The sequence below is a fragment of the Dama dama genome, chromosome 5, assembly GCF_033118175.1.
Source record: "Dama dama isolate Ldn47 chromosome 5, ASM3311817v1, whole genome shotgun sequence".
NCBI classification, from domain to species: domain Eukaryota; kingdom Metazoa; phylum Chordata; class Mammalia; order Artiodactyla; family Cervidae; genus Dama; species Dama dama.
This window is the reverse complement of record NC_083685.1, coordinates 97,683,385-97,706,594: the sequence shown is the minus strand read 5'-3', so window position 1 is coordinate 97,706,594 and position 23,210 is coordinate 97,683,385. Positions and strand designations below refer to the sequence as shown.

Here is a 23,210-nt window from a genome sequence, read left to right as displayed (position 1 = left end):
TTCTCGCTGCTTTGCCACTCAGGAGACAAAGCAAAATGAACAGAGTTGTTGGATAAGATGAGTACCACTATCAAGCACCTGAAATATGAATCTAAATGTGCTTTCATTATAAATACACACCGTAATTAAACGACAATATGAAAAAAGTTTGAATTTCATTAATAATTTTAAAATATTGATTACATGATAAAATAAGACAGGATAATATTGGGTTAAATAAAATTTTACTAAAATTAATTTCAAAAAATAATTTCAGCTATTTCTTTTTTTTATTTCATCTATTTCTTTACTCTTCTGATAACGTGTGGCTCCTAGTAAAATTAAATTCACACGTATGGCTCGCACATGCACGGCTCTAAAACAGCTCTGCTCTTACTCCACTGTCGTTCCTTCTGCCTTCTGAACAAACCTCGGATGCACTTTAATTCCGTTTCCTCTTAACACCGAAGAATAACTTGCATTATTCTTTTCTTGTTACGTTCGAAAGAATACAAATATTTACGATACCGAAAAATCTGCACCAGTAGAGAAAAAGCAGTCGCCCGAACAGGGACTTGAACCCTGGACCCTCAGATTAAAAGTCTGATGCTCTACCGACTGAGCTATCCGGGCTCTCCCGTGGAGTTTGTTCTACTTTCTATAAGAGTTTTGTACTCATCGCACAACGACGCGCACGTAGTATGCACGCACGCAGGGGACTCCAGAAGAAACCGACCGAAAGCAGGTGAAGCCAGCGGCCAGTGATTGCTTTTTATCGGAACCTCCTCAGCACAGCAAGAGTTAGGACGCTAGAGCCTAAGAGTCGCGGAAGCTGGGTGGGTGCGGCGTCGGCACGGCCGCGCGGGGGCGCTTCCTGCAGAGGGCTTCCCTCTGGGATGGGTTTCTTCCCAGTCCGACGACCTAGATCCAGGCACCCCACGTACTTGGGCTCTCCAGCCTACCGCCCCAAGGCCAAGGGCGGCCCGCGGAGAGAAAAGAATGCCACATGAGGCATTCAGATGCTGTGCTCCCAGAGACCACTTCGGTCCTCAGATCAGCCACATTTCCACATTTCAAGGAAGAGGCACTGAGTTCCGCCGTGCCATAGATCCGGAACACAGAGGGCCGGGTTGGGGGTGAGGGGGGTACCAACCTCAGGAGGTGACAGGAGGGCTGTTTATGACCTCTATGCCATGTGCAGAGATGCATGTTCGACTCGCGTGTGGCTGTAGTCATGTGTGATATATGGCTCACTCGTGTATAGTGATTCACATGGATGATTCACAATTAGGAATGCTGGTGCCCTGTACCCAGTTCTGACTGAGAGAGAGGAGGAAAGGTTTCCGGGAGGCTGGGGAGTGGGCGGACAAGGGCCCCAGGGCATCAGTTGGCTTCTGACCAGGAACAGATCAATGTCCCAATCATGCAGGCGTCACCTAATGCCTGTCTCCCTCTGGCATCTGGTCCCTCCCTTTCCAGTAGGACCCAGGCTCCTGATAGCTATCTGGGTGAACCTGGTCCTGCCAGTCAGAGGGACCGGTTTTGCCAGAGGCGAACAAGCAACTAGTAGGGAGAAAGGCTGTGGGCGGGAAGAGCCAGCCCGCAGCTAGCAAGGACAGAGTGTTTCTGGAGACAGAGAGCCAGCGAGTGGGCCCTAGAGCATCCCAGAGAGAGCTGGGCTTTCCCTCAAAGGCCCATCTTGCCCACCAGGCCCCGCGGTTCGGCAGCCCAGGAGCTCAGCCCTGCCTGGTCTGTGGCTCACCTCCTCCAGGCCAGCTGCTGGGGCATCCCTTCTCTCCTCCCACCATGGCCCTGTACCGCTTGTGTGTGACCACTGGTCCCTACCTGATGGCTGGCACACTGGACAACATTTTTGTCACACTGGTGGGCACATGTGGTGAAAGCCCCAAGCAGCGATTGGATCGCATGGGCAGGGACTTCGCCTCTGGATCGGTGAGTAGAGGAGAGAGGGAGGCGGCGGCCCTGAGGGCCACCAGGTGAAGGGAATCCTGAAGGAGGGGAGGATCTTTCCCCTCAAGGCTCATCAAATCCTGCAGAACTCAGGATGCCGGTCCTCGTGGCCACCCCATTCTGGTCCCTGCCTTTCCTGGGGATCATAAACCCTACCCAGGCAGGGCTGTGAAGGAGGAGCCCTGGACGGGGGCTCCAGAGAATTCCACTGGCTTCCTAGCTCCTTCTCCAATAACTGAAGGTGGGCTTTGGGGAAGCTGCTTGCCCCCTCTGAGCTTGGGTTTCCTCTTCTCCAGAGGGGGTCTACCTGGCTCTGCCAGGCCCCAGCACTGTTGGTGGGTGGCTGACATCAGGTGGGGGCTCGAAGGAGGCTCGGGAGAGCCAGAATGCACCCTGCTCACACAGGGCTCCTGCAGCAGCTTCTGCCAGATGAAGGATACCTTTTTGTAATTCACATCAAGGCACTGCATGGGGTACAGCCAGCTTGAGTGCACATGTCAGGTGAGGCAGAGGTGTAGAATGTGCAGGTGTAGGTGCACTTTTCAAGGTGCAGGACGACTTCGGCTGTTCCTTGCCTCTCACCGGCTTGCTCTCTTGCCCCTCACCGGCTTGCTCTCTTGCCCCCACCTTAGGTGCAGAAGTACAAGGTGCGCTGCTCAGAGGAGCTGGGTGAGCTCTTAATGCTGCGGCTCCACAAGGAGCGCTATGCGTTCTTCCCCCAGGACTCCTGGTACTGCAGCTGCATCTGCGTCACTGCCCCCGATGGTACCTTTTCCCACTTCCCCTGCTACCAGTGGATGGAGGGCTACTGCACCATCGAGCTTCGACCAGGAACAGGTGTGGCAGAGGCAGGGGCTGGCCTGGGCTTCAGAAGCATCCACTGGGACCAGGCGCAGCAGAGGTGGTGGGGGGGGTGTGTGTTGGGGGGTGGCTCTCACAGAGCCCAGGGTGTAAAGAGTAGGGCTGGAGTTAGGGTAACTGCAACTCAGGGATCCCAAGTAGGTGCTTTCTGAAAATTCAAGCCTCGAACACCCTGAAATGCAGGCGTTTTCTGGGCAGTATGTACCCCTCTGGAGACACACGCAGTCTAGGTGTGCACTCTCACATACACTCATACCACTCAGAGTCACATGCACAGAAACACACAGAGATGGCGGTATGCTCACCACTGTCACCCTGCTCCTTCCCCGGAGTCAATTCCTCTGAGAGGAGTTAATCTGCAAGTGGAGTTACTGAATTTTAACTTGGGAGAAGCCCTGAATGTTTAGAGAATTTAACTGGACAGGCCCTGGCCCACTAGTACTGGCTTTCCTGCTGTGGATGAAGTTCTGTGAGGTGCTGTTCAGGTTCTTTCTTGAATTTGGGTGGGGGCTTTGAAGGATGCTGGACTGAAGCTACTTCAGCCCCTGGCCACACACCCCCCTGCCCCCACACACATATCTCCTGAGACAGGCAAGACTAGGGTGAGTCTGAGTGTGGAGACGAGTCTTAGGGCTGAGAGATGATGTCAGGTCAGGTGAGCTGAGTGAACATTACCCTTGCTGACACTGAGTTCCTCACAGGCTGCACTCCAAACCCCTATCTGTCACCACAACACATCCACCTGTCACTTCACAAAACATGTTTGTTCACCAGTCCTGTGGCAAGTGTGCATTTTGTGCATGGTGCCAGGCACCATGCTGGATGCGGGGAATACAAAAGATGAACACCATGTGACTTCTGCCCCCAAGGAGTTTGTAGTCTTGAAAAGGAGACACACATGCAAACAATTAGGGAGTTGTTATAATCTGGGGTTAAGGGTGTCCCAAACCCTTTCTACTGATGAATGCAAAAAGAATGGGGGACAACCGTGTCCCTGAGGGATTGGGTTCAAGGGTTGGGGGGTTCAGGAAAGGCATGCTGGAGGAGGTGTCATTTGAAAAGAGACTTACCAATGAGTAATCTTCATTACCCACAGCAAGAACTATTTGTCAGGACTCCCTTCCCCTCCTTCTGGATCACAGGAAACGGGAACTCCAGGCCCGACAGGAATGCTACCGGTGAGGGTGGCCTAATTTGACTTCTTTCCCATCTTACTCTGACCTGATCCTTAATCAGACTGTTACTAACTCTAACCTCAGTTCCAACTTTGGGGGCCCAACTCTGATCACCACCCTCATTTAAACCTCAATCTAATGCTGACCCTGAGTCCAGGCCCACAACACCAGTACTGATAATTGTCCCCAAGACCATCAATGGATCCACACTCAACCCCCAGCTGTCCTTGATGTGACCCAGATACCAGACATGACCTTAGGATTGACCAACTTCAGCCCATCCTGAGCCTCACCCCCAAACGAGCACGATGTTGATCTCAACACAAACCCAACTCTAAACCAGTTTGGATATTCATGCCATCCTCAAATGCTACCCAGATCTGAAGCCCAGTGTCTTCGGGGAAAAAAACAAACATACCTGCTCAGACAGTGGGTGGTTTCTGGGAGTTTTAATTTAAAGTTGTGTCTTTAAAAGCTAAGGCTTCTGTTTACCCTAAGCTTCACTTGCCACTTCAATCTCTTTCCCCTGGAAGCTGGAAAGTCTACGCCCCTGGCTTCCCCCGCATTATAGATGTCAGCAGCTTTGAGGAGATGGAGTCAGATAAGAAATTTGCCTTGACCAAGACAGCGCCTTGTGCAGACCCAGGTGACAGGTGAGGGTGCACTGAGAGTTGGGGAAGAAGCTGGAAGGGCATGAAGTGAAGGGTCTGCTGTGAGGACTGGGCTGGGCAGCTTGGGAGTCATGGTCTGTGACAGATGCAGTTTAATGCAAGTGTCTGGAGCAGAATGGGTGGGGATGGCCCCAGCAGTCTGGCAGAGAGGAGGGGAGAGGGCAGGGGAGGTGCCTGGAGTGAGCAGAGGCCTGGGGATTCTCTGGGAGGAGAGAGGGGAGGAATTAAGGGGAATGGGCTGCAGGTCCCTCTGATTGGTTTCTGCCCTTCTGCTTCCCTGCTCCCCAGCAGTGGGAATCGGTACCTGCCTGGCTTCCCCATGAAAATTGACATCCCCTCCTTGCTGCACATGGAGCCCAATATCCGCTACTCCGCCACCAAGACGACCTCGCTGCTCTTCAATGCCATCCCTGCGTGAGGCCACTGCCATCTCCGCACTCCTGCTCCCTCGCCCTTCTGCCCCTGTCCCTTTGATCAATCACATCCACATCTCTGCCCCTGTCTCCCCTCCATCCACCCACCCCCAGTGTCTCCTTCACCTCCCCCTGCCCCGCCCCATCTCCACTCTCTTTTTAAGCAACTCTTCTCTAGCTCCCCATCATCACCTCGTGCTCTTAAACTCTCCTTCTCTTTCCAGTCCTCAAACCAATAGAATTAATTGAGCACTTACTCTGAGGAGAGCACGGTCCCAGTCACTGCTGGTGGGACCAGGCTGAGCAGGAGAGGGCCAGTCTTTAAGATTTAAGGAGGTGGTCAGGACACCTCAGATTCAATATCCTGGCCAATACTTTCTAGCTTTATGACCTTGATTTTCACATAGCCTCTAAACGGTTTTCTCATTTATGACAATAATATTCATACCGACTTCATAGGTGTGGGGGAAGACTTTAGAGAGTTAACATCCAGGGAACGTCCCTGGTGGTTCAGTGGTTAGGACTCCATGCTTCCCCTGCAGGGGGCACAGGTTTGATTCCTGTCAGGAAACTAAGATCTTGAAGGCTGCACAGTGTAGCCGAAAAAAAAAAAAAAAAGCTAATATCCAGCATAAAAAGTTGTAGTCTTAGGATACAGTCTTGGTTGCGATGGACTCACGGGCTCCCCTGGGGAGATGTATGTGCAAGGCAGTTAATTAATATTGGTGGGGTCACCGGCAGCTCAAGTCTGAGGTTCTGAGTGTGATGTGGCTGGAGGGGGTCCAGTTGACATCTGGTCCTGACAGGAGCAGGGATCGGGAGGTGGTTGCTGGGAGACATATGGGATTGAAGCTTTGGGCTGGGAGAGAGGAAAGGAGATGGGGAATGGGTGGGCCCTGGGCAGACCCAGGTCATTCTGTGGGGCTCAGCCACCTGCTACCTGCTGCATCAGGAGGCCCAGAGGAGGCCACGGCAAGGAGCTGGATCCTCATGTTCTGGGCTTCAGTGCCACAGCTGTTCTTCTGGAGAAGAACTAGTGGGAGGGGATGTAGGGGTGAGGAGGGGTATGGAGCTTGAGTGTCCACAGGCAGACACAAGGGGGCTTGGGCTTCAGGACAAGGACCTGCTGAGACGCCTGGCAGGACTAAGGAGAGTCTCAGTAACTAGCATCACCTGAGCTGGTCCCCAGATGGAAATGTGGGTCGAGGCAGGGGAGGGCCCAGGAGACCATGTGGACTGCCAGTGTGGGGCTCAGAGAAGGTCCAGTGGGAAGAGGAGTTGGCATTTGGCAGCCTCTGGTCATTTATGGAGGGGAGGGAGTCACTGGGCTTTAGTGTGGCGTGACTGCAGGGTGCCCTAAAGGATGTGAGTGGCAGGCCTTGGAAAAGGAAGGCCTTTTCTTTGTCCTCTCTTGCCTCCTCAGCCTCTGCTTTAATGACCATGCTCCTGTTGAGTTTTCCCCATCCCCTAGGTTCTTAGTGGGCAGCCACTCAGCACAGGTTCGCGGAAGGAGTGAGTGGCTCCTTACTGAGCACGTAGGAACCTGTCCCTGGGCTTGTCAGGTCACTATTGCCCCCTTGCCCCCATGCCTTCTCCAGGTGCCCACACTCTTCATGACACATCTGCCTCCTTCCACAGCTTACTTTATTGACCGACTGCCACAAACCTGCCTGTCCTCTGTTCCATTCCCTTCCACTTGACTTGGCCTAGCTAGTGAGTGATTATTACAAACTGGGTATGTCAGGGCAACACAGCCCAGTCCTGGCCATAAGGAGCCCACAGTATAAGAGGAGTTTATTTGAGTAGTGACATAATGAAGGGTTCACAATATAACGAAAGAAGTAGTGGGTATTTTTTGAAAGATACACCAAGGTGTATGTTTGGGGGGTGATCAGACAATGCTTCATGAAGGACTTTGCATCTAAGATGCACACAGAAGAACAGGTAGGCTTGATATGAGATGGAGATGTAGGAGATGGTTCTCTAGGAGAGGCATAGCTTAACAAGCCCTGGACAGGGGAGAAAGCAGACTTCATTTCAAGCATTTTTTTTCTTCTGATTATCAAGTAATACATGCTCATTGTTAAAAAAAAAAAAACACAAAAAACTCAATACTAACATCCACAAAGTGAAAAGTACAGCCTGCAGGCTGGCAAGCCCACTTTTACCAGTTCAGTGTACAAAGTATATCTCTGGCTATGTTTAATGAGAAGGCTGTGGTGGGCCTTGGTAAGTGCACATGGTGGGGAAAAAAGCTAGAAAGGTTGTAGAAATCAGCTGGTGGGGAGTTGCCAGGGCAACCTGAGCAGCTAGGGCTTCATCATGTGGGCAGAGGGGAGCCAGTGAAGGTCTATGATAAGATGAGAGCTTGGAGAAAGCATGATGAAACACCAATGAAGATAACTGGTCTGCACTATGTGTGCCATCTTTGCGCACACATGTGGAGTCACCCTTACAAAGCCTCAACTAGCCTCTAGACTTGTCTCCCACGTGGACCGTTAGGCACCTCTGCTCTGGTCATTGACCTTGTCAAATTCCTCCAGGGCTCTAGGCTGGGGGCACAGTGCCCATGGCAGCCCTCAGCCCCCAGCCCCATTTCCCCTCCCACAGGTCCTTGGGCATGAAGCTTCGAGGGTTGCTGGACCGCAGGGGTTCCTGGAAGAAGCTGGACGACATCCGGAATATCATGCGTTGCCACAAGACCCTCACTTCAGGTGTGCAGAGCCAGGCGGAGAGGTCCATTCTCCACTGGACCCTGTACTCAGGCTCCTCTGCCTCATGCTGGGAGAAAGCTGAATTCTAGTTGCAGAGGGATTGTGGGGTTCCAGTGGGCAGGGCTCCTGACTTCACTGGGGGCACTCTCCCAGACTCCCCTCAGGAACCCATCTCTCCTTCCTCTGGGTGGGGACAAGAACAGGCAAGTGGGGATGGAGTGGGGGTCAAGGGTCACTTAAGGAGTCCTGATCCTGGTCAGGTGCACTCATCTCTCTTCCCCTACCCCTGCCATCAAGAGGTTTGGGCTTTGGGGCCAGACATGTTCGTGTCTGCCACCCAATTAAGCGAGTAGCGAGTCACTCTGCCTCTTAAGATTCCTGTGTTAAACTGAAGGTATAATTACACCTACTCATAGGACTGCTGGGAGGAAAGATTAAACCATAATGATGAGCAAAGTGCTGGGCTGAGCAGGATCTAGTGAAGTGATTTCAGCCCAACTGGCCCCCTCTCTTGTCCCCCAGAGTACGTCAGAGAGCACTGGTGTGAAGACCAGTTCTTCGGGTACCAGTACCTGAACGGCGTCAACCCAGTCATGCTCCACTGCCTCTCCAGCTTGCCCAGCAAGCTGCCGATCACCAACGACATGGTGGCTCCCTCACTGGGACCAGGCACCTGCCTGCAGACAGAGTTAGAGGTGGGTAAGCCGCCAGTAGGGAGAAGGGACGGGTGTGGAGGGTAAGGGTGGGATGGCTGCATCCAGCCTGCAGGCCTCATCCCCAGCCTGGCACCTTTTAGGCAGAACAGTTATGGGTAAGGCGCAGATGGGCCTCAGGCTTGAGGCATGAGACGGGGCCTGGCGAACTGGTATGCATGAATGTGACAGCTTGAAGGAGGATGCCCTGCCCCTGTTCTGGGGCCTCCAAGATCCCAGGTGCTGAGGCCCAAAGAAAGCCGTTTTAGGACAGGCCAAAGGCAATGCCACTAGACAGAGCAAGGACAATCTTGGAGAACTAGGAACTCTGCGGGTGTGGGAGAAGATGATGACCCACCCAGTCTCTGATCTTGATTCAGTCAAGCTCTCAGGCATCCTCCAGAAGGCTGTGGTTGTGGTTGGCAAATTCTCTTCCTGTGTTGATTTTATTGATACTGAATACACTCAAGTCATCTGAGTTGAGAGAAGAGGAAGGACCAGGGATGGGGAGAGGAGGAGAGGATGCTGGCTTGTCCAAGAGGCTGGGAAGCCAGGTGAGAGGTTGCACAAGGAAGGATTCAGCTGGACTTCATTCCGGACATGCTGGGAAGGGTGAGGTTCCCAGCACTGGCCTTTAGTGCAGGCACCAAGCATCACTGAGGCCCAGGCTGGAGTGGGAGTGGACAGAGGACAGAGAGGGAAGCAGAGCCGGGTGCAGACGGCACTCTAAGGCTCCGTGCAACTTCCCCAGAGGGGCAACATCTTCCTAGCGGACTACTGGATCCTGGAGGAGGTCCCTGTCCATTGCATAAACGGCCGCCCCCAGTTCGTGGCCGCCCCGCTCTGCCTGTTGTGGCTCAACCCCCAGGGGGCCCTGGTGCCCTTGGCCATCCAGGTGAGCCTGCGGCCGGCTTTGAGGGGGTGTGGACCAGGCTTCGGGGAACGCGGCCTCAGGGGGCACCTGTCAGTTTAAAGCCTCACCCCCTTATTATTCCTCGATGCAGCTCTGCCAGACCCCTGGGCCAGACAGCCCCATCTTCCTGCCCACTGACACCGACTGGGACTGGCTGCTGGCGAAGACGTGGGTGCGCAACTCTGAGTTCCTGGTGCACGAGAACAACACGCACTTTTTGTGCACACATTTGCTGTGCGAGGCCTTCGCCATGGCCACGCTGCGTCAGCTGCCTCTCTGCCATCCTATCTACAAGGTCTGGGTGACCCTCGGGTGGGGGGAGGGCCACAGTGGCCTTCTCCCTGACCTTCGGTTCTTGTGACCTCATCCCACTCGCAGCTTCTGCTTCCCCACACTCGCTACACGTTGCAGGTGAACACCATCGCCCGTGCTACGCTGCTCAACCCTGAGGGCCTTGTGGACAAGGTGCATCCTCCACCCAGCCCTTCCCCGGGGCTCCGCCCCCGAGGGCACTTTGCCCCGCCCACAAACCCTGGCCCTCTCCTTTCCACAAGCCCCGCCCCTCTCCACAAGTCTCCTACCTGCCCCCAAGCTCCCTCCCTCCAATCCACTCCACCCACCCCTCCTCATCAGGCTCCGACTCCAAAGTCTCCTGGAGGTGGGCAAGGCACCCCAGCCTGAGCACACCTGTCCGCTGACCCCGAGTTGGCGCTCCCCTCCCGGCTCGCCCGGGATTCAGTTCATTCTTCTAGTTACCAAACACCTAAGGATTACCTCCTACGCAGGCAGTAAGGCTGCAGCCTGTGCAGCCCACGTCCTGCCCTTATGGATGTTTAATTCTTGGTCTTGGATGCTTGATTAACTGGACGATTCCCTCTACTGAATCTCTAGCCCCATCTCTGGGGTGGGGGTTGGGCCGGTCGCGGTGACCAGCTGTGTTGTGTCCTCAGGTCACGTCCATTGGGAGGCAGGGCCTCCTCTACCTCATGAGCACCGGTCTGGCCCATTTCACCTACACCAATTTCTGCCTTCCGGACAGCCTGCGGGCCCGCGGTGTCCTGGATATCCCCAACTACCATTACCGAGATGACGGCCTGAAGATCTGGGCAGCCATTGAGAGGTGTGGGCCTGGGGCCTGTGGCCAATCTGGCCCCACCAGGGCCTCCTGGCCAAGGGGACAGTGTGGATCCGTGTGCTCATGTAGGCTGGGGCACTTGGTGCTTGGGGGTTTCCGGTGTTTTGAGCCCAGCACGGGGCACCGCAAGGGTGAGAGTTGGGGTTAGGGTTCCTCATGAAATGGCAGAGAGCTGTGGGCTGGGGAGGGCCTGGGCTGTGTGTGAATGTGGCAGAGGACAGGAAGGACATGGAGTCCTGAGAGGTCAGGGCAGAGGTAACAGCTCGGTGTGGGTGGGGCCTCCAGGTGGACAGGTCTTCCTTTCTCCCAGGTGGGGAGGGGAGGCCTCATGTCAGGCTCTCCTCAGCACCCATGACTCTGGAGTGGAGGTGAGATTTGAGGGAAGCTTGGGCACTGTAGTTCCAACTGAATATGGGGGTCCCCACTGAACCTCCATGGACTCGTAGTGGACTCTGGGCAGCTAGCTCTCACTAGCCTGAGCAGCCTTGGGCCTTGATTTGGGGGCTGGCCTGAACCCAGGGTCACTGCTGGAGCAGGGACATCTTTTTTCTGCAGCTTCGTCTCAGAAATTGTGGGCTACTATTACACCAGCGACGCGTCTGTGCAGCAGGATTCAGAGCTGCAGGCCTGGGTCGCAGAGATTTTTGCTCAGGCATTCCTGGGCCGGGAAAGCTCAGGTATCCCCTCCCCGTCCCCCCAACCACAAACTCAATGACCCGCTGTCCCCCTTGGCCCTACCAGGCCCCCAGTTCTTATTCACTGAGCAGCCTTTGAAGCACATGCCATCATTAGCCCCACTGAATAGATAAGGGACAGGCATAGAGAAGGCCGCACTGGCAGTGGCAAAAGCAGGGTCCAGAGCCAGCTCCCAGCATCTGTGGAGTCCTTGCTTTCAGCCACTACATAGTCCCTGCTCGACCTCTGCCACCCATTCACCTTCACTTGCTGAGATCTGGGGATGTGTCGCTTTGTGGTAGAAGCCATCTCCAGCCTCCAGCACTAAGGATTCTGGAACTCTCTCTCATACCCTCTTATGCCTATCCTGCCAGGTGGCCCCTCCAGCCACCAACCTGTCTCACTTGTGGCTTCATGGAGTAGCTTGGTGCTGCTGCTGCCCAATTCCTCCTTACTGACACCTGTCACCTGTCCCTGGCTCTCCCCTCTCTTTTGACACTGCCTGAGAGGCCTCTGAGACCCAACCGACACCAGTCCTCTTAGGCCTCCTTTGCTTAACCTAAGTGCAAGCAGATGCCCCCGACTGCCCTCCCCTCCTTAAAGTCTTCCCTTTGCTCCAGGGAGGGTGTGTCTTTCTGACCTCCTCTTTCTTTCAGGGCTTCTGCCGCTTCCTGATCCTGATTCCAGCTCTGGTTTGTCCTGGGTCTCTGTCTCCTCTTGCTCTACCCCTCCCTAACAGAACAATCCTTTCTCCTGTTTCTCCTCTGTAGCTGATTCCAGACTTGGAAATCCCCCTTCCCCATTCCCTGAGGAAACTTTCCTTGTTGGCTGTCTCACTGTGACTCTTGAGACCAGCACATGAAAATTGCAAGTCATGCTCTGTAGAAGGACTTCTGGCCTCGCTTGGGTTATACATGTCATTGCTACTCTTCACAGCCTACCTCCCCGGTGCCAGTGTATGACGGTCTGTATTTCAGGCACTGGAAAGTGCAGACAAGGCATCTCTATCTGGGTGAGTGGAAGAAATTGCAAGGCTCAAAGTGCTACAAATGTCCAGCCTCTAGTTCCCCCAGCCGGAGGGAGGGAGACTCTCACTGCCTGGGGTGTCTTCTCTTAGCAGGGGCTGTAACTTTTAGCTGACTCAGCACTTCTGGTGGCCACCCAGAGCAATTCCTGCCTGGGGAAACCTGGGGAGAAGGTGTGGTCTCAGGTCACCAAGGAACAGAATGAACAGCTGTTGTAGTCCTACCTGTGAAGTGAAGTGAAGTGAAGTTACTCAGTCGTGTCCAACTCTTTGCGACCCCATGGACTGTAGCCCACCAGGCTCCGTCCATGGGATTTTCCAGGCAAGAATACTGGAGTGGGTTGCCATTTCCTTCTCCAGGAGATCTTCCCCACCCAGAGATAGAACCTGGGTCTCCCGCTTTGTAGACAGACGCTTTACCTGTAGTGGGCTCCAAAGCATTTTTTTTTTTTTTTGCCTAGTCCCTCGGGAATCTTATTTCCTTGATCAGGGATTGAAACTGTACCCCCTGCATTGAAAGTGTGGAGTCTTAACCACTGGACCATTAGGGAAGTTCCAGCTTTTTTTTTTCAAACAAAAGTTTGAACATACAGAAAAGTAGAGAATATGATACTCTACTTTTACCCACCTAGATGCAGTTTACCCACCACCTTGATATAGTTCCTAACATCTTGCCATGTTTGATTAAGTTGTTGCTTTTATTTACACATATTTCACATTTTACCTAATTAATATGCATCTCAGATTTTCTACACAATCACAATGCTGGCATCACATTTAACAAAACTGACAAGTAATCTCCAACATTACCCTCTTACTTGTCCCATTCTCCCTCAGTTGATCCCGTTGATTCTAGAGCCAGTCAAGGACCAAATGACATATGTGTTCATTTTGACTCTAAAGTCTCTTTTACTTTAGGTCAGCCCCCCTCTGCCCTTTCTAAAATCACATAAACATCTGACAAGGCTAAGGACTAGCTGTTCTGCAGAATGTCTCGCCTTCTGAATTTATCTAATTGCTTCCCCACGTTGTCATTCCTCTACCCACTGTGTTGTCTGTCAACCGGAAGTAGTATCTAAAGGTTAAATGTCTGGGGCAAGAATGTTCTCCAGTGATACTGTGTTCTCCGCATTGCATCATACTGGGAGGTGTGCGATGTCAGGCTATCTATTAGTGACGCCAAGTGTGATTTCTGGGTTAGGGTGGTGACAGCCAGACCTCTCTTGGATCTTTTGAAGAGCAGCCCCTCCCTGTGCTTTGCAAACCTACTGTTAATCAGGGAGCATCCTGATCCTAACTGCTTCTCCTCCAGGGGCAGCTGTTTTTCTCTTCAGGGTTATCTGTTTCCTATTCAAGACACAGAGTGGGATCAACTGTCTTGTCTTTCTTTATTCAACTTGTCTCTGATTTAATACATCAGGACTTTCTTCAGATTGACAAACATCTCTTCCAACCAGCACAAACTTATACTATACTCATGTTTTCAGGTAAAATACATTCATTCATTAACCTCAGCATGCCTCTGGCTTCCACATTTCAAAGGGAAAAAATAATATGCGCTATAGAGGAATTCCCATATGTCACCTGACTTTGCTTTTTTATTCTATCCACCATGAACAGCACATTCAGAAAATTCCCACACACTCCCAGGCAGACAGATACCCAGTCCTTCCTTCAAGCCTCTCCGTCTGCTCTGTTGCAACAGCCTCTTTCACAGCTGTCATCCTGACTCCAAGCCTTGGAGCCATCTTGACTCATGTTCCCCAATGTCTTCCTCTCTTCCGAAATCCAGTTAAGTGGCCAATGCTATTGTCCCCATCATTTCCCACTGTCACCACCCTAGTCTTAGCCCTCTCACTACTCCCGCAACAGTGGCAGCTGCCTCTCAACCTATCCCACCACTCCCAGCCTCTTGCTACTCGCCTGCTGCCAATTCAGCAGGGCCACCACCCCAGTAATCCTCTGAAATAGTCCTCAGAAACCACCCTGCCTGGCAAAGTGCTGTAGCCTCACATCCAATTAAGTCCCCTCCCTGTCCCCTCACCTTGCTTCTGACTTTGTGCCTGCCCACTCTGGCTTCCTACCCTCTTGTGCATTCACTTCATTCAACCAGTAATATTTATTAAATACTGTTAATATTTACTAAGTATTGTTTCAGGTGCTGGGGTTTGGCAGTGAATATGACAGGCAAAAATCCTGGCTTTCAAGAAGCTTAACATTCTTGTGGGGAGATATGGATAATAAACTAGCAAATAAAATAAATAAATAAATAAACTAGCAAATATGTCAAGTGGTTAAAAAGAAGAACAAAACAGCACCAGGGGATACAGCAGGTTGAGGTAGGGAGACTACTTCAGTTAGGAGGTCAGGGAAGGCCTCTTTTAGGAGGGGCTGTCTGCTAGAGACTGAAGGAAGGGAGACAGCTGGTTCTGTGGATAACTGGGGCAAGAGTGTAGGGACAGAGGTGGAGTCAGTGCAGAGACCTCAGGTGGGAGCGTGCAGGCAGGTTTAAGAAATCAGCAGACCTGTGTAGCTGAGTAGAGTAGGTGAGAGGGAGAAAAGTAGGGAAGGGAATGAAGACAGAGAAGGAATAAGAACCAGTTTAAGTAGGGCCATGGTGAGGTAAGTGAGGTGGGAAGCCCTTAACGCATTTTACGTAGGGGTGGGTGGTATAACTGGATTTACAATTCTGAAGGATCACTTGATCTGGCTGTTATGTGGAGAACAAACTGTCAGAGGCAAGGGTGGAAGCAGTCAGATTCATCCAGGGGTGAGACGATGGAGAAGGGGTGGTGTGGATATTGGAGCTGATGGCATGAGGATGGCTTCTGCAAGACTTTGCTGACATGTGCCGTGTGAGATAAAAAGGGGAGTGAGTGCACAGATTTTGGCTGGAGCAACTGAATGGAGAGTGCTGAAGTGGGCAGGGGACAGGTTTCAGTAATGTGCAAGGTAGGGAGTCAAGCTTGAGGTCTGGCAAGTGTCAGGTCTGAGACGCCTCATAGACACTCAGGCAGAGGTATCAGCTGGTAGCTGCAGATTTATACCCACTGTCAAGTCCAGCGTGCAGGGGCGTTGTGAACTTGGGAATCATCAGCCAGTGAGAGGTGGTGAAGGCCACAGTCTTGGATGAGACCAGTGAGATCAGAGAAAAGACGACCAAGGGCTGAGCCTGAAAATGCCTGCCTCTTCTTTTTTTCCATTTGAAGCTCACCGCATTATTCTACCCAGGGAGGCCCCTTCTCTTCCTCCAGGAAAGCCTCCTCTAACCACCCAGCCCCGTTGCTGAACCTGCCATCTCCTCAACGGGCCAAGCCCTGGCCTTAAACCTTCCTCTGCTTCCATCATTGTGGGCTCAGAAGCAGCACCTTCTCTGACCATCTGTCTCTGCCACTAAACCCAACAGCGGATGAGATGATCTGCTCCTGGGTGCTCAGGCAAATCTTGGTGAATTGGGTAGAATTCTATAATTACGTACTAAAACAAGCTGCAGACAGAAGTGCTGTTCCCTTGAACCTGGCTCTTCTGTTGTGACCTCTGCTGGCTCGGCATTTTCTAGTCCTATCCCAGTCCCCCGCTTCAGAGACCACACCATAGTGATGACCATCTGTAACCTGGTGTGATGATCAGTCACTAAGTTGTGTCCAACTGTTTGCGACCCCGTGGACTGTAGCCCACCAGGCTCCTCTGTCCATAGGATTTTTTCAGGCAAGAATACTGGAGTGGGTGGCCATTTCCTCCTCCACAGGATTTTCCTGACTCAGGGACCAAACCCTCATCTCCTGCATTGGCAGGAGGATTCTTGACCACTGAGCTACCTGGGAAGCCCCTATCCTTAACCTCAGCCCAATCCCAATACTAGTCTAAAGATGGTGGCAGCCAGATGTTTAGTCTGCATTGCTCTCTCTCCTCCTGCAGCGAGCCCCAGTCCTGAGCTGCCCTCAGGAATCTGGTCCCTTCCATCCACACCCTCTTCCCTTCCCCTCACTCTTAGGCTTCCCACGCCAGCTGTGCACCCAGGGAGAGCTGGTGAAATTCCTCACTGCAATCATCTTCAACTGCTCTGCCCAACATGCCGCTGTCAACAGTGGGCAGGTGAGGCTGCAGAGGGCGGGCCTGGGGGACACTGGGCCACGTAAGATTAGTCTCAGCAGTGGATGTGAGGCCAGAGTTCGGGCTGAGAGCATGGGAGGGTCAAGGCTGTGATGGGTTTATGGATAGGGCTGGGGTTGGAGTGGTGACTGGGTGGAGGGCAGCACTGGGGCTGAATGATGACTGGAGTAGAGCTCAGTCCAAGCTCATAATGGTGACTCAAGTTGGGTTGTGGAGGGAGTAGTACTGAGGGGCTCCAGTTGTGGACAGGACGAGGCCAGGTGGAGCAGCAGGCCAGCCCAAGGCTCATTTCTCGGGTGACCTCTTTACTCTGGGTCCTCCTCCCTCCTGGGTGACTCACACCACCCAGTCCTGGAACACCAGGTAGGGGGATAACAAGGGGTGACCCAGGTTCCTGCCACCCTCTTCCTTGCTTCCCTTTTAACGACCCCCTTATTTCCCAACTGCAAGATCTAGGATGGTAGGGGCAGGAACAGGGATGTTGAGGAGGGAGATGGTCCTTCTTTTCTGGCCAACTGACTCAGCTGGGGTTGGGGGGTCTCCACAGCATGACTTTGGAGCCTGGATGCCCAATGCCCCGTCATCCATGAGGCAGCCCCCACCGCAGACCAAGGGGACCACCACCCTGAAGAGTTACCTGGACACCCTCCCGGAAGTGAATACCACTTGTAATAATATTCTCCTCTTCTGGTTGGTCAGCCAAGAGCCCAAGGATCAGGTGAGTGGGTAGAATTAGTGAGTGAGTGGGTAGAATTAGTGAGTGAGTGGGTAGAATCAGGTAGTGGTGGTGGTGGGGTGTCTGGGGCTGGGGGGAATTTGCAGGGCCTGGGTAGTGGAGGTGGTGGTAGCTGTCCAAGGGAGTTTGGGAGCCAACATCTGACATCTATGCTGAGTTGCCTTGAGTTCTTCAGTTTCTTCAGGAAATGATAGTTGGGCCCCAGAGACACACTGAAGCAAATACCAGTTTAGTGGCTGGGTCACAACTTCCATCTAATTCACCAGTTTAACCTGTCTATCCACCTATCCGTCCATCTGTCCATCCAACCACTTACTCACCCATCAGTCACTCATCCATTCACCCAGACATTTGCCAGATCCCTCCCATGTGTGAACACAGTGCTGGGCACTGGGAACATAACACTGAGTGAGAACTTTCTGCCTGCAAGAATCCTACGGTCTACTTGAGGAGACACACAGGGAAAGGGAAAAGGGCACCACAATGTCGTAGGAATCATTCATGAATTCCTCCGTTCAGTCCATACTTCTTGAGCACCTGCCAAATGCCAGATACTGGTGGGCAGATATGAACCTTGATGTTGTACATAAGCTTACAGCCCAGTGACAGAGGTAAGGATGGGGCCTCACGGAACCTGACGAAGTCCAGGCAAACCTGGGAAGAGGCCTTGGAGGAAGTGACATTTAAGATGAAACCTTTGGGGCAGGGAGGTGTTGGGCAGACAAAAGAGGGGCAGGGTTAGTTTCTAAGCAGAGGGAAGGACTCTACCAAGCGAAGCAAAGTGAAGGTGAGAGTCTGTTGGTGCATTTGCAGGAGCATAAACAGCCCAGTGTGGCTGCAATTATTTGTTCAAAAGACAAATGGGAACCACTTAAGGGTTTAAGCCTGGGGTGACATGGCTGAATTTGTGTTTTTGCAAGGGTGCTTCTGTGGCTATGCAGATGGATGGGAAGGGTAATTTTGAAGGCAGGACCGACAGCTAGGAGGCTATTAGTTAGGCCAGGCCAGGGGAGCAGCCCTTGAATCACCAGTTACCATTATCTCCATTTACACACTGGGTCATCAGTCATGCCTCTGCCCTCCTGGTCTTGTCCCCAAGCTCTCTGCTGTGATATCCTCATTTCTCACGCTTAACTCCATTTGGCATGAATATTTTATCTCCCTAACAAGATTCAACTTATCATCTCATCGCCTGGGAATGCAGGAACTACTCCCCAGATGCTGCTCCTCTCTGGTCTCACTTCCCAAGTATTTGGAGACATTCATTTCAGTCATTGCAAAGGAAAAACACTGTTTTGTTTTGTTTTTTTGTCTACTCACACAACACTACATTACTACTCTCAGTACTCTCCCTCAATATTTCCAGCCACCAAATGTGTGGGGGTGGTTCCCATACCAAGCAGTTCTTCAACATCAGTTGGGTGTCCTCTGTGTTAGTTGCTCAGTCATGTCTGACTCTTTGCGACCCCATGTACTGTAGCCCGCCAGACTCCTTTGTCCATGGGGATTCTCCAGGCAAGAATACTGGAGTGGGTTGCCATTTCCTTCTCCAGGGGATCTTCCCAACCCAGGTCTCCCACACTGCAGGCAGATTCTCCCAGCACCTCCACATGGGTGTCAATGTGGGTCTGAGCCAACAGGGAAGCCCCTGATGAAATCTAACAACTGTCCTCTAATTGAGCTCAATTCTGACACTGTCCCCCTGGAGAGGTGTCAGATCCCACAGGTGAAGGACTCAGTCCCACAAAACTGCTCCTCCACTCCACCTTCCTCACCCCCTTCAGGTGACAACTGCAAGTTCCAGCTTATCATCTGAGTTTCTGACCAACCCCTCCTCAGTTTTGATCATTTGCTGAGAACAGCTCACAGAGCTCAGGAAAATATTTACTTACTAGATGACTGGCTCATGCTGAAAGGACACAACTCAGCAATGACCAGATGGAGGCACTCCAGAGAGCAAGGAGTGTGGGAAAGGGTGTGGAGTTCCCATGCCTCTCTAGGCTCTCTCCCAGCACCTCCACATGGGTGTCAACCTGGAAGATCTCCAAACTCGTACATGAGGGATTTTTATGGAGGCTTCATTACCTAGGCACGATTGATTAAATTATTGGCCACTGGGGATTAATTCAACCTTCAGTTCCTGCCCCCTCTCCAGAGGCTGGGGGGTGAGACTGCAAGTTCTAACCTAATCACAAGGTCGATCCCTCTGGCAACCAGCCTCCAACCCCAGGGAATTTCCAGAAGTCACCTGGTTAACAGAAACTCAGGTGGGGTTGAAAAGGGCTTATTTTGAATAACAAAAGACACCTTTAACACTCTATCACTATGAAGTTATAAGGGTATTAAGAGCTCTGTGCTAGAAACACAAAACCACATATATTTTTCTTATTATAAGTCACAAAATCACACTGGAAAGGGAGGAGTACACCAGAGGATGAGGGTGGAGAGTTCCTTTTCTCATAAGCCAGTGGGAAACCTAACCCGGAAAGTCATAACGATAACAACAATAATATATAGCACCTATCACTTCCTGAGGATCTATCATGTGTCAGTCATTAAATCAGGTATCTTATGTGCACTATTTCAAGATACAAAATAAATAAGTAGCTATATTTAAAATGCTTAATACAGTGACTGGCATATAAGTGTTCAATAAATGGTACTCCATTTTACAGGGGAGAAAACTGAGGTTCAGAGACACCAAGCAGTTTGCCCAAGGTCACAGCTAGTAATTAGGCACTGAACCCAGTCATTCATATTTCTATGCTCTGCTTTATCAATAGTGACACTATAGTTTCAGAAATTAGATGTTGATTTGGTAAATAAGACATAAAACTGATTCTTTGAAAAGACCAATAAAATAAACCAGAGATAATTCAAATCAAGAAAAAAATGAACATAAATGTGCAACATCAGGAATAGAAAAGGTATGAGAAGAATGGAAAAATTAGAAGAAAATACTAATTATAGTTTTATGCAAACAAATTTGGAAACCTAGATGAAATAAGTAAAATTTTTAGGAAAACTTGAAAAACCAAAATACCAGAAGAGGTGAAAACCATACATAAATGAAAAGGGTTGTAAAAGATCTGATCCCTCTCCTTGTAAAGGGAGATTCTATTAAACCTTCAAGGAGCAAATAATTCCTAAATCATTCACACTTCTTGAAAGTATATAAAAAAGTAGAAGCTTCCTAAATCATTTTACTGGTAACCCTGATACCAGTGCCTGGCAAGGGCAGTGCTCTTAAGAAAAGAGAAGTGAGTCCCAGGTAGAGGGTTCTAGTCCCAGATCCACATTTCCCACCTACGTGACCTTGGATATGTAATCGGGCCTCTCTAAGCCTCAGTTTCTTTATCTGTAAAGTGGGAATGATGAAGTACCTGTCTTACTGGATTGTTGTCCTGTTGTGATGGTCCATGTAAAGCCCTTGCAACATGTCCACTGTAATTAAGAAAGTAAAATTATAAACTCATTCCACTTAGCTAACTACAATCTTAAAAATATATCATTAGTCAATGAAAGCCAATAGTATATAGTAAAACAATAATTCATCATGATGAAGTATAGTTTAACTTAGGAATGAAAGGTTGGTTCAGCCTGATGAAATCTAATAATATCCATCATTACATCAGTAAAGAGACACACGATGTAATCATCTCAATCAATACATGCTGAAAAAGTGTTTGATAAATGAGAATAGCCATCACTACTAAAAACTCAGTATAAGATGAAACTTCCTTATGGAGTTTTGATATTTCAGAAAAGAAAACACTGGCCTTATGTTGAAACAATAGAGGTCATTAAAGTCAAAGAGGAGAAAACAAGGCTGTGATTTAACAGTTTCAGGAGGCTCTGCTGGTGCAATAAAACAAGGCAAAGAATTTTTTAAACATCAGGATTGTTGGCAACAGTTTTATTATGTGAGCAGCGTGTGCTGGTTAAGAGGTTGGCCCCAGGAACCCTGATGGGTGAACTGGTGGTGTACTGTGGTCAAGCCCAGAAGGGCAGTCCTGTTCTGCCGCAGGGTGGGACTGACTTCAGTTCATTGCGCTATTTCTGAATAGAGGTTGGCTAGGCTGGAAAGCATGAGTGTATGATGACACTGGCAACGGTGGCTGACTGGGAGACGCCTCAGAACTGATTGTCTTCAGGGGTTGCCTTTTGTGTATTCTTGGGCATATCTGGTGGGCCGTTTATGTTGATTTCAGTAGTGTTACGGACGTGGTTATGTTTCATTCATAAAGCAGTGGCCTAGGCACAGGAAGGAAACTTTTTAGGGATCGGTGGGCTGCTCTGTGCAGGTGGCTGGAATGGTAGTTCCGGGGTTTCAAGGGTTTGCGTTTACAGTGGCCGTGGCCGTGGCTGGGTGACGCCTGCCTTTAGAAGCCACCTTGACTGCATTTGTTGACAAATATGGCCCTGAACATCATCCTGACCCCACACCTGATTTTCTCCCAGCGGCCCCTGGGCACCTACCCGGACGAGCACTTTACAGAGGAAGCCCCCCGCCGGAGCATCGTTGTCTTCCAGAAGCGCCTGGCTCAGATCTCGCGAGACATCCGGGAGCGGAACCGGGGCCTGGCGCTGCCCTACGCCTACCTGGACCCTCCCCTCATTGAGAACAGCGTTTCCATTTAACCCCCTCCTCTTAATCGCTAGCGCTGGCGTGAGGCGGGCCAGCTTCTCCGGATCCTCCAGTCCCCTCTGTCCTCCTTATTCTTGATCAGCCTGCACTTTCTCGACGCATTTTGCACCCACGATGGTTCTAGCATCACATGAACTGGGCCCTGAACTGTGGGGGACCAGTCCGGGAGTGTCCGCGGTGAGAATCTGCTGACTGAAGTCAAACGCACAACAGGCCCTTCGAAAGGAAGGATCTCCATCATCCCATGTCCTCCTTCGGGCAGCCTCCTGTGAAAGTCTAGCCTATTCCCCATCTTCTATGAAAAACCTACCTCCTCCCACCAAGCCCAGCTTGGTACTCTGAACCCGCCTCCCCAGTCCTCTCTCATTCCAAAATACGTTATCCTACTTCACCTCTTTGTTTCCACCTTCCTCCCATCCTAGGACCAACCCAATCCAACTTCTCCTTTGGCAGAACCTGGAAACTGGACAAGGAAGGATGTGTGCTCTGGATCTGCCATGTGGTCCACTTTGACCCCCGCATCTTTAGGCGGAGGATTAGAATTAGAGCCCAGCTTACCTGTACCTCTAACTGTAGTTCTCAGCGCCAAGTTCCCTGGCTTGAGTGTGTGTGTGTATGTGGAGTCTCTCCCCAACTCTTTCCTATCCCAACTATCATCCACCACCCACTTTCTGTCCTTAAGCCCAGAAACTTCAATAAAAATTAGTATGCATGCTAAGTCGCTTCAGTTGTGTCCGACTCTTTGGGACCCTATGAACTGTAGCCGGCCAGGCTCCTCTGTCCATGGGGATTCTCTAAGTAACGGTACTAGAGAATACTAGTGGGTTGCCATGCCCTCCTCCAGGAGATCCTCCCCACCCAGGAACTGAACCCATGTTTCTTACATTTCCTGCATTGGCAGGCTGGTTCTTTACCCCTAGCAACTGCTGGGAAGCCCCAAAATCTGTATACTTGGCTCCCATTTCATTTTTCTTATTGTACCTGTGTGTATGTACATAGGTGGGGTATTCAGAGATTAGAGAAAGAAGGAGCCACAATGAGTCCCTAGCATAGCTGCTCTGGAGACAGGAAGCCTCCCAGCTCAACCCATTACCTAGCCAGGCCCTCCATTCCTTCACCTCCCAGACAGAGTGTGTCATCCATCAGGAGGTGAAAGAGTATCTAGACTCAAGCTGCTGCTGCTGCTGCTAAGTCGCTTCAGTTGTGTCTGACTCTGTGCGACCGCATAGACGGAAGCCCACCAGGGTCCCCCATCCCTGGGATTCTCCAGCAGGAACACTGGAGTGGGTTTAGCGATCCCGTAGACTGCAGCCTACCAGCCTCTGTCCATGGCATTTTCCAGGCAAGAGTGCTGGAGTGGGGTGCCATTGCCTTCTCCACTAGACTCAAGGGGTTGATACAAAAAACATAGGTATTAGGTATGGCTGAGTGATTTTGCTGTGTACCTAAAACTATCACAACATTGTTAACTGGCTGTTACTGCAATATAA

The 23,210-nt window shown here is 51.1% G+C and overlaps 1 protein-coding gene and 1 non-coding gene across 2 annotated transcripts; one reads left to right on the top strand and one right to left on the bottom strand.

The window, feature by feature from the left end:
* Positions 1–539: 539 nt before the first annotated feature.
* On the bottom strand, positions 540–612 carry TRNAK-UUU (transfer RNA lysine (anticodon UUU)). The gene has a single exon. It is a non-coding gene; the product is annotated as a tRNA-Lys (tRNA).
* Positions 613–1,538: 926 nt separating this feature from the next.
* On the top strand, positions 1,539–22,391 carry ALOXE3 (arachidonate lipoxygenase 3). The gene is made up of 15 exons (XM_061141065.1): positions 1,539–1,932; positions 2,583–2,787; positions 3,908–3,989; positions 4,520–4,639; positions 4,946–5,071; positions 7,681–7,784; positions 8,307–8,479; positions 9,228–9,371; positions 9,481–9,684; positions 9,768–9,854; positions 10,340–10,509; positions 11,080–11,201; positions 16,218–16,318; positions 16,884–17,054; positions 21,534–22,391. The coding sequence occupies exons 1-15, from the start codon at positions 1,786–1,788 to the stop codon at positions 21,711–21,713; spliced, it is 2,136 nt and encodes a 711-aa protein (XP_060997048.1). The 5' UTR covers positions 1,539–1,785; the 3' UTR covers positions 21,714–22,391.
* The last annotated feature ends 819 nt before the right edge of the window (positions 22,392–23,210 follow it).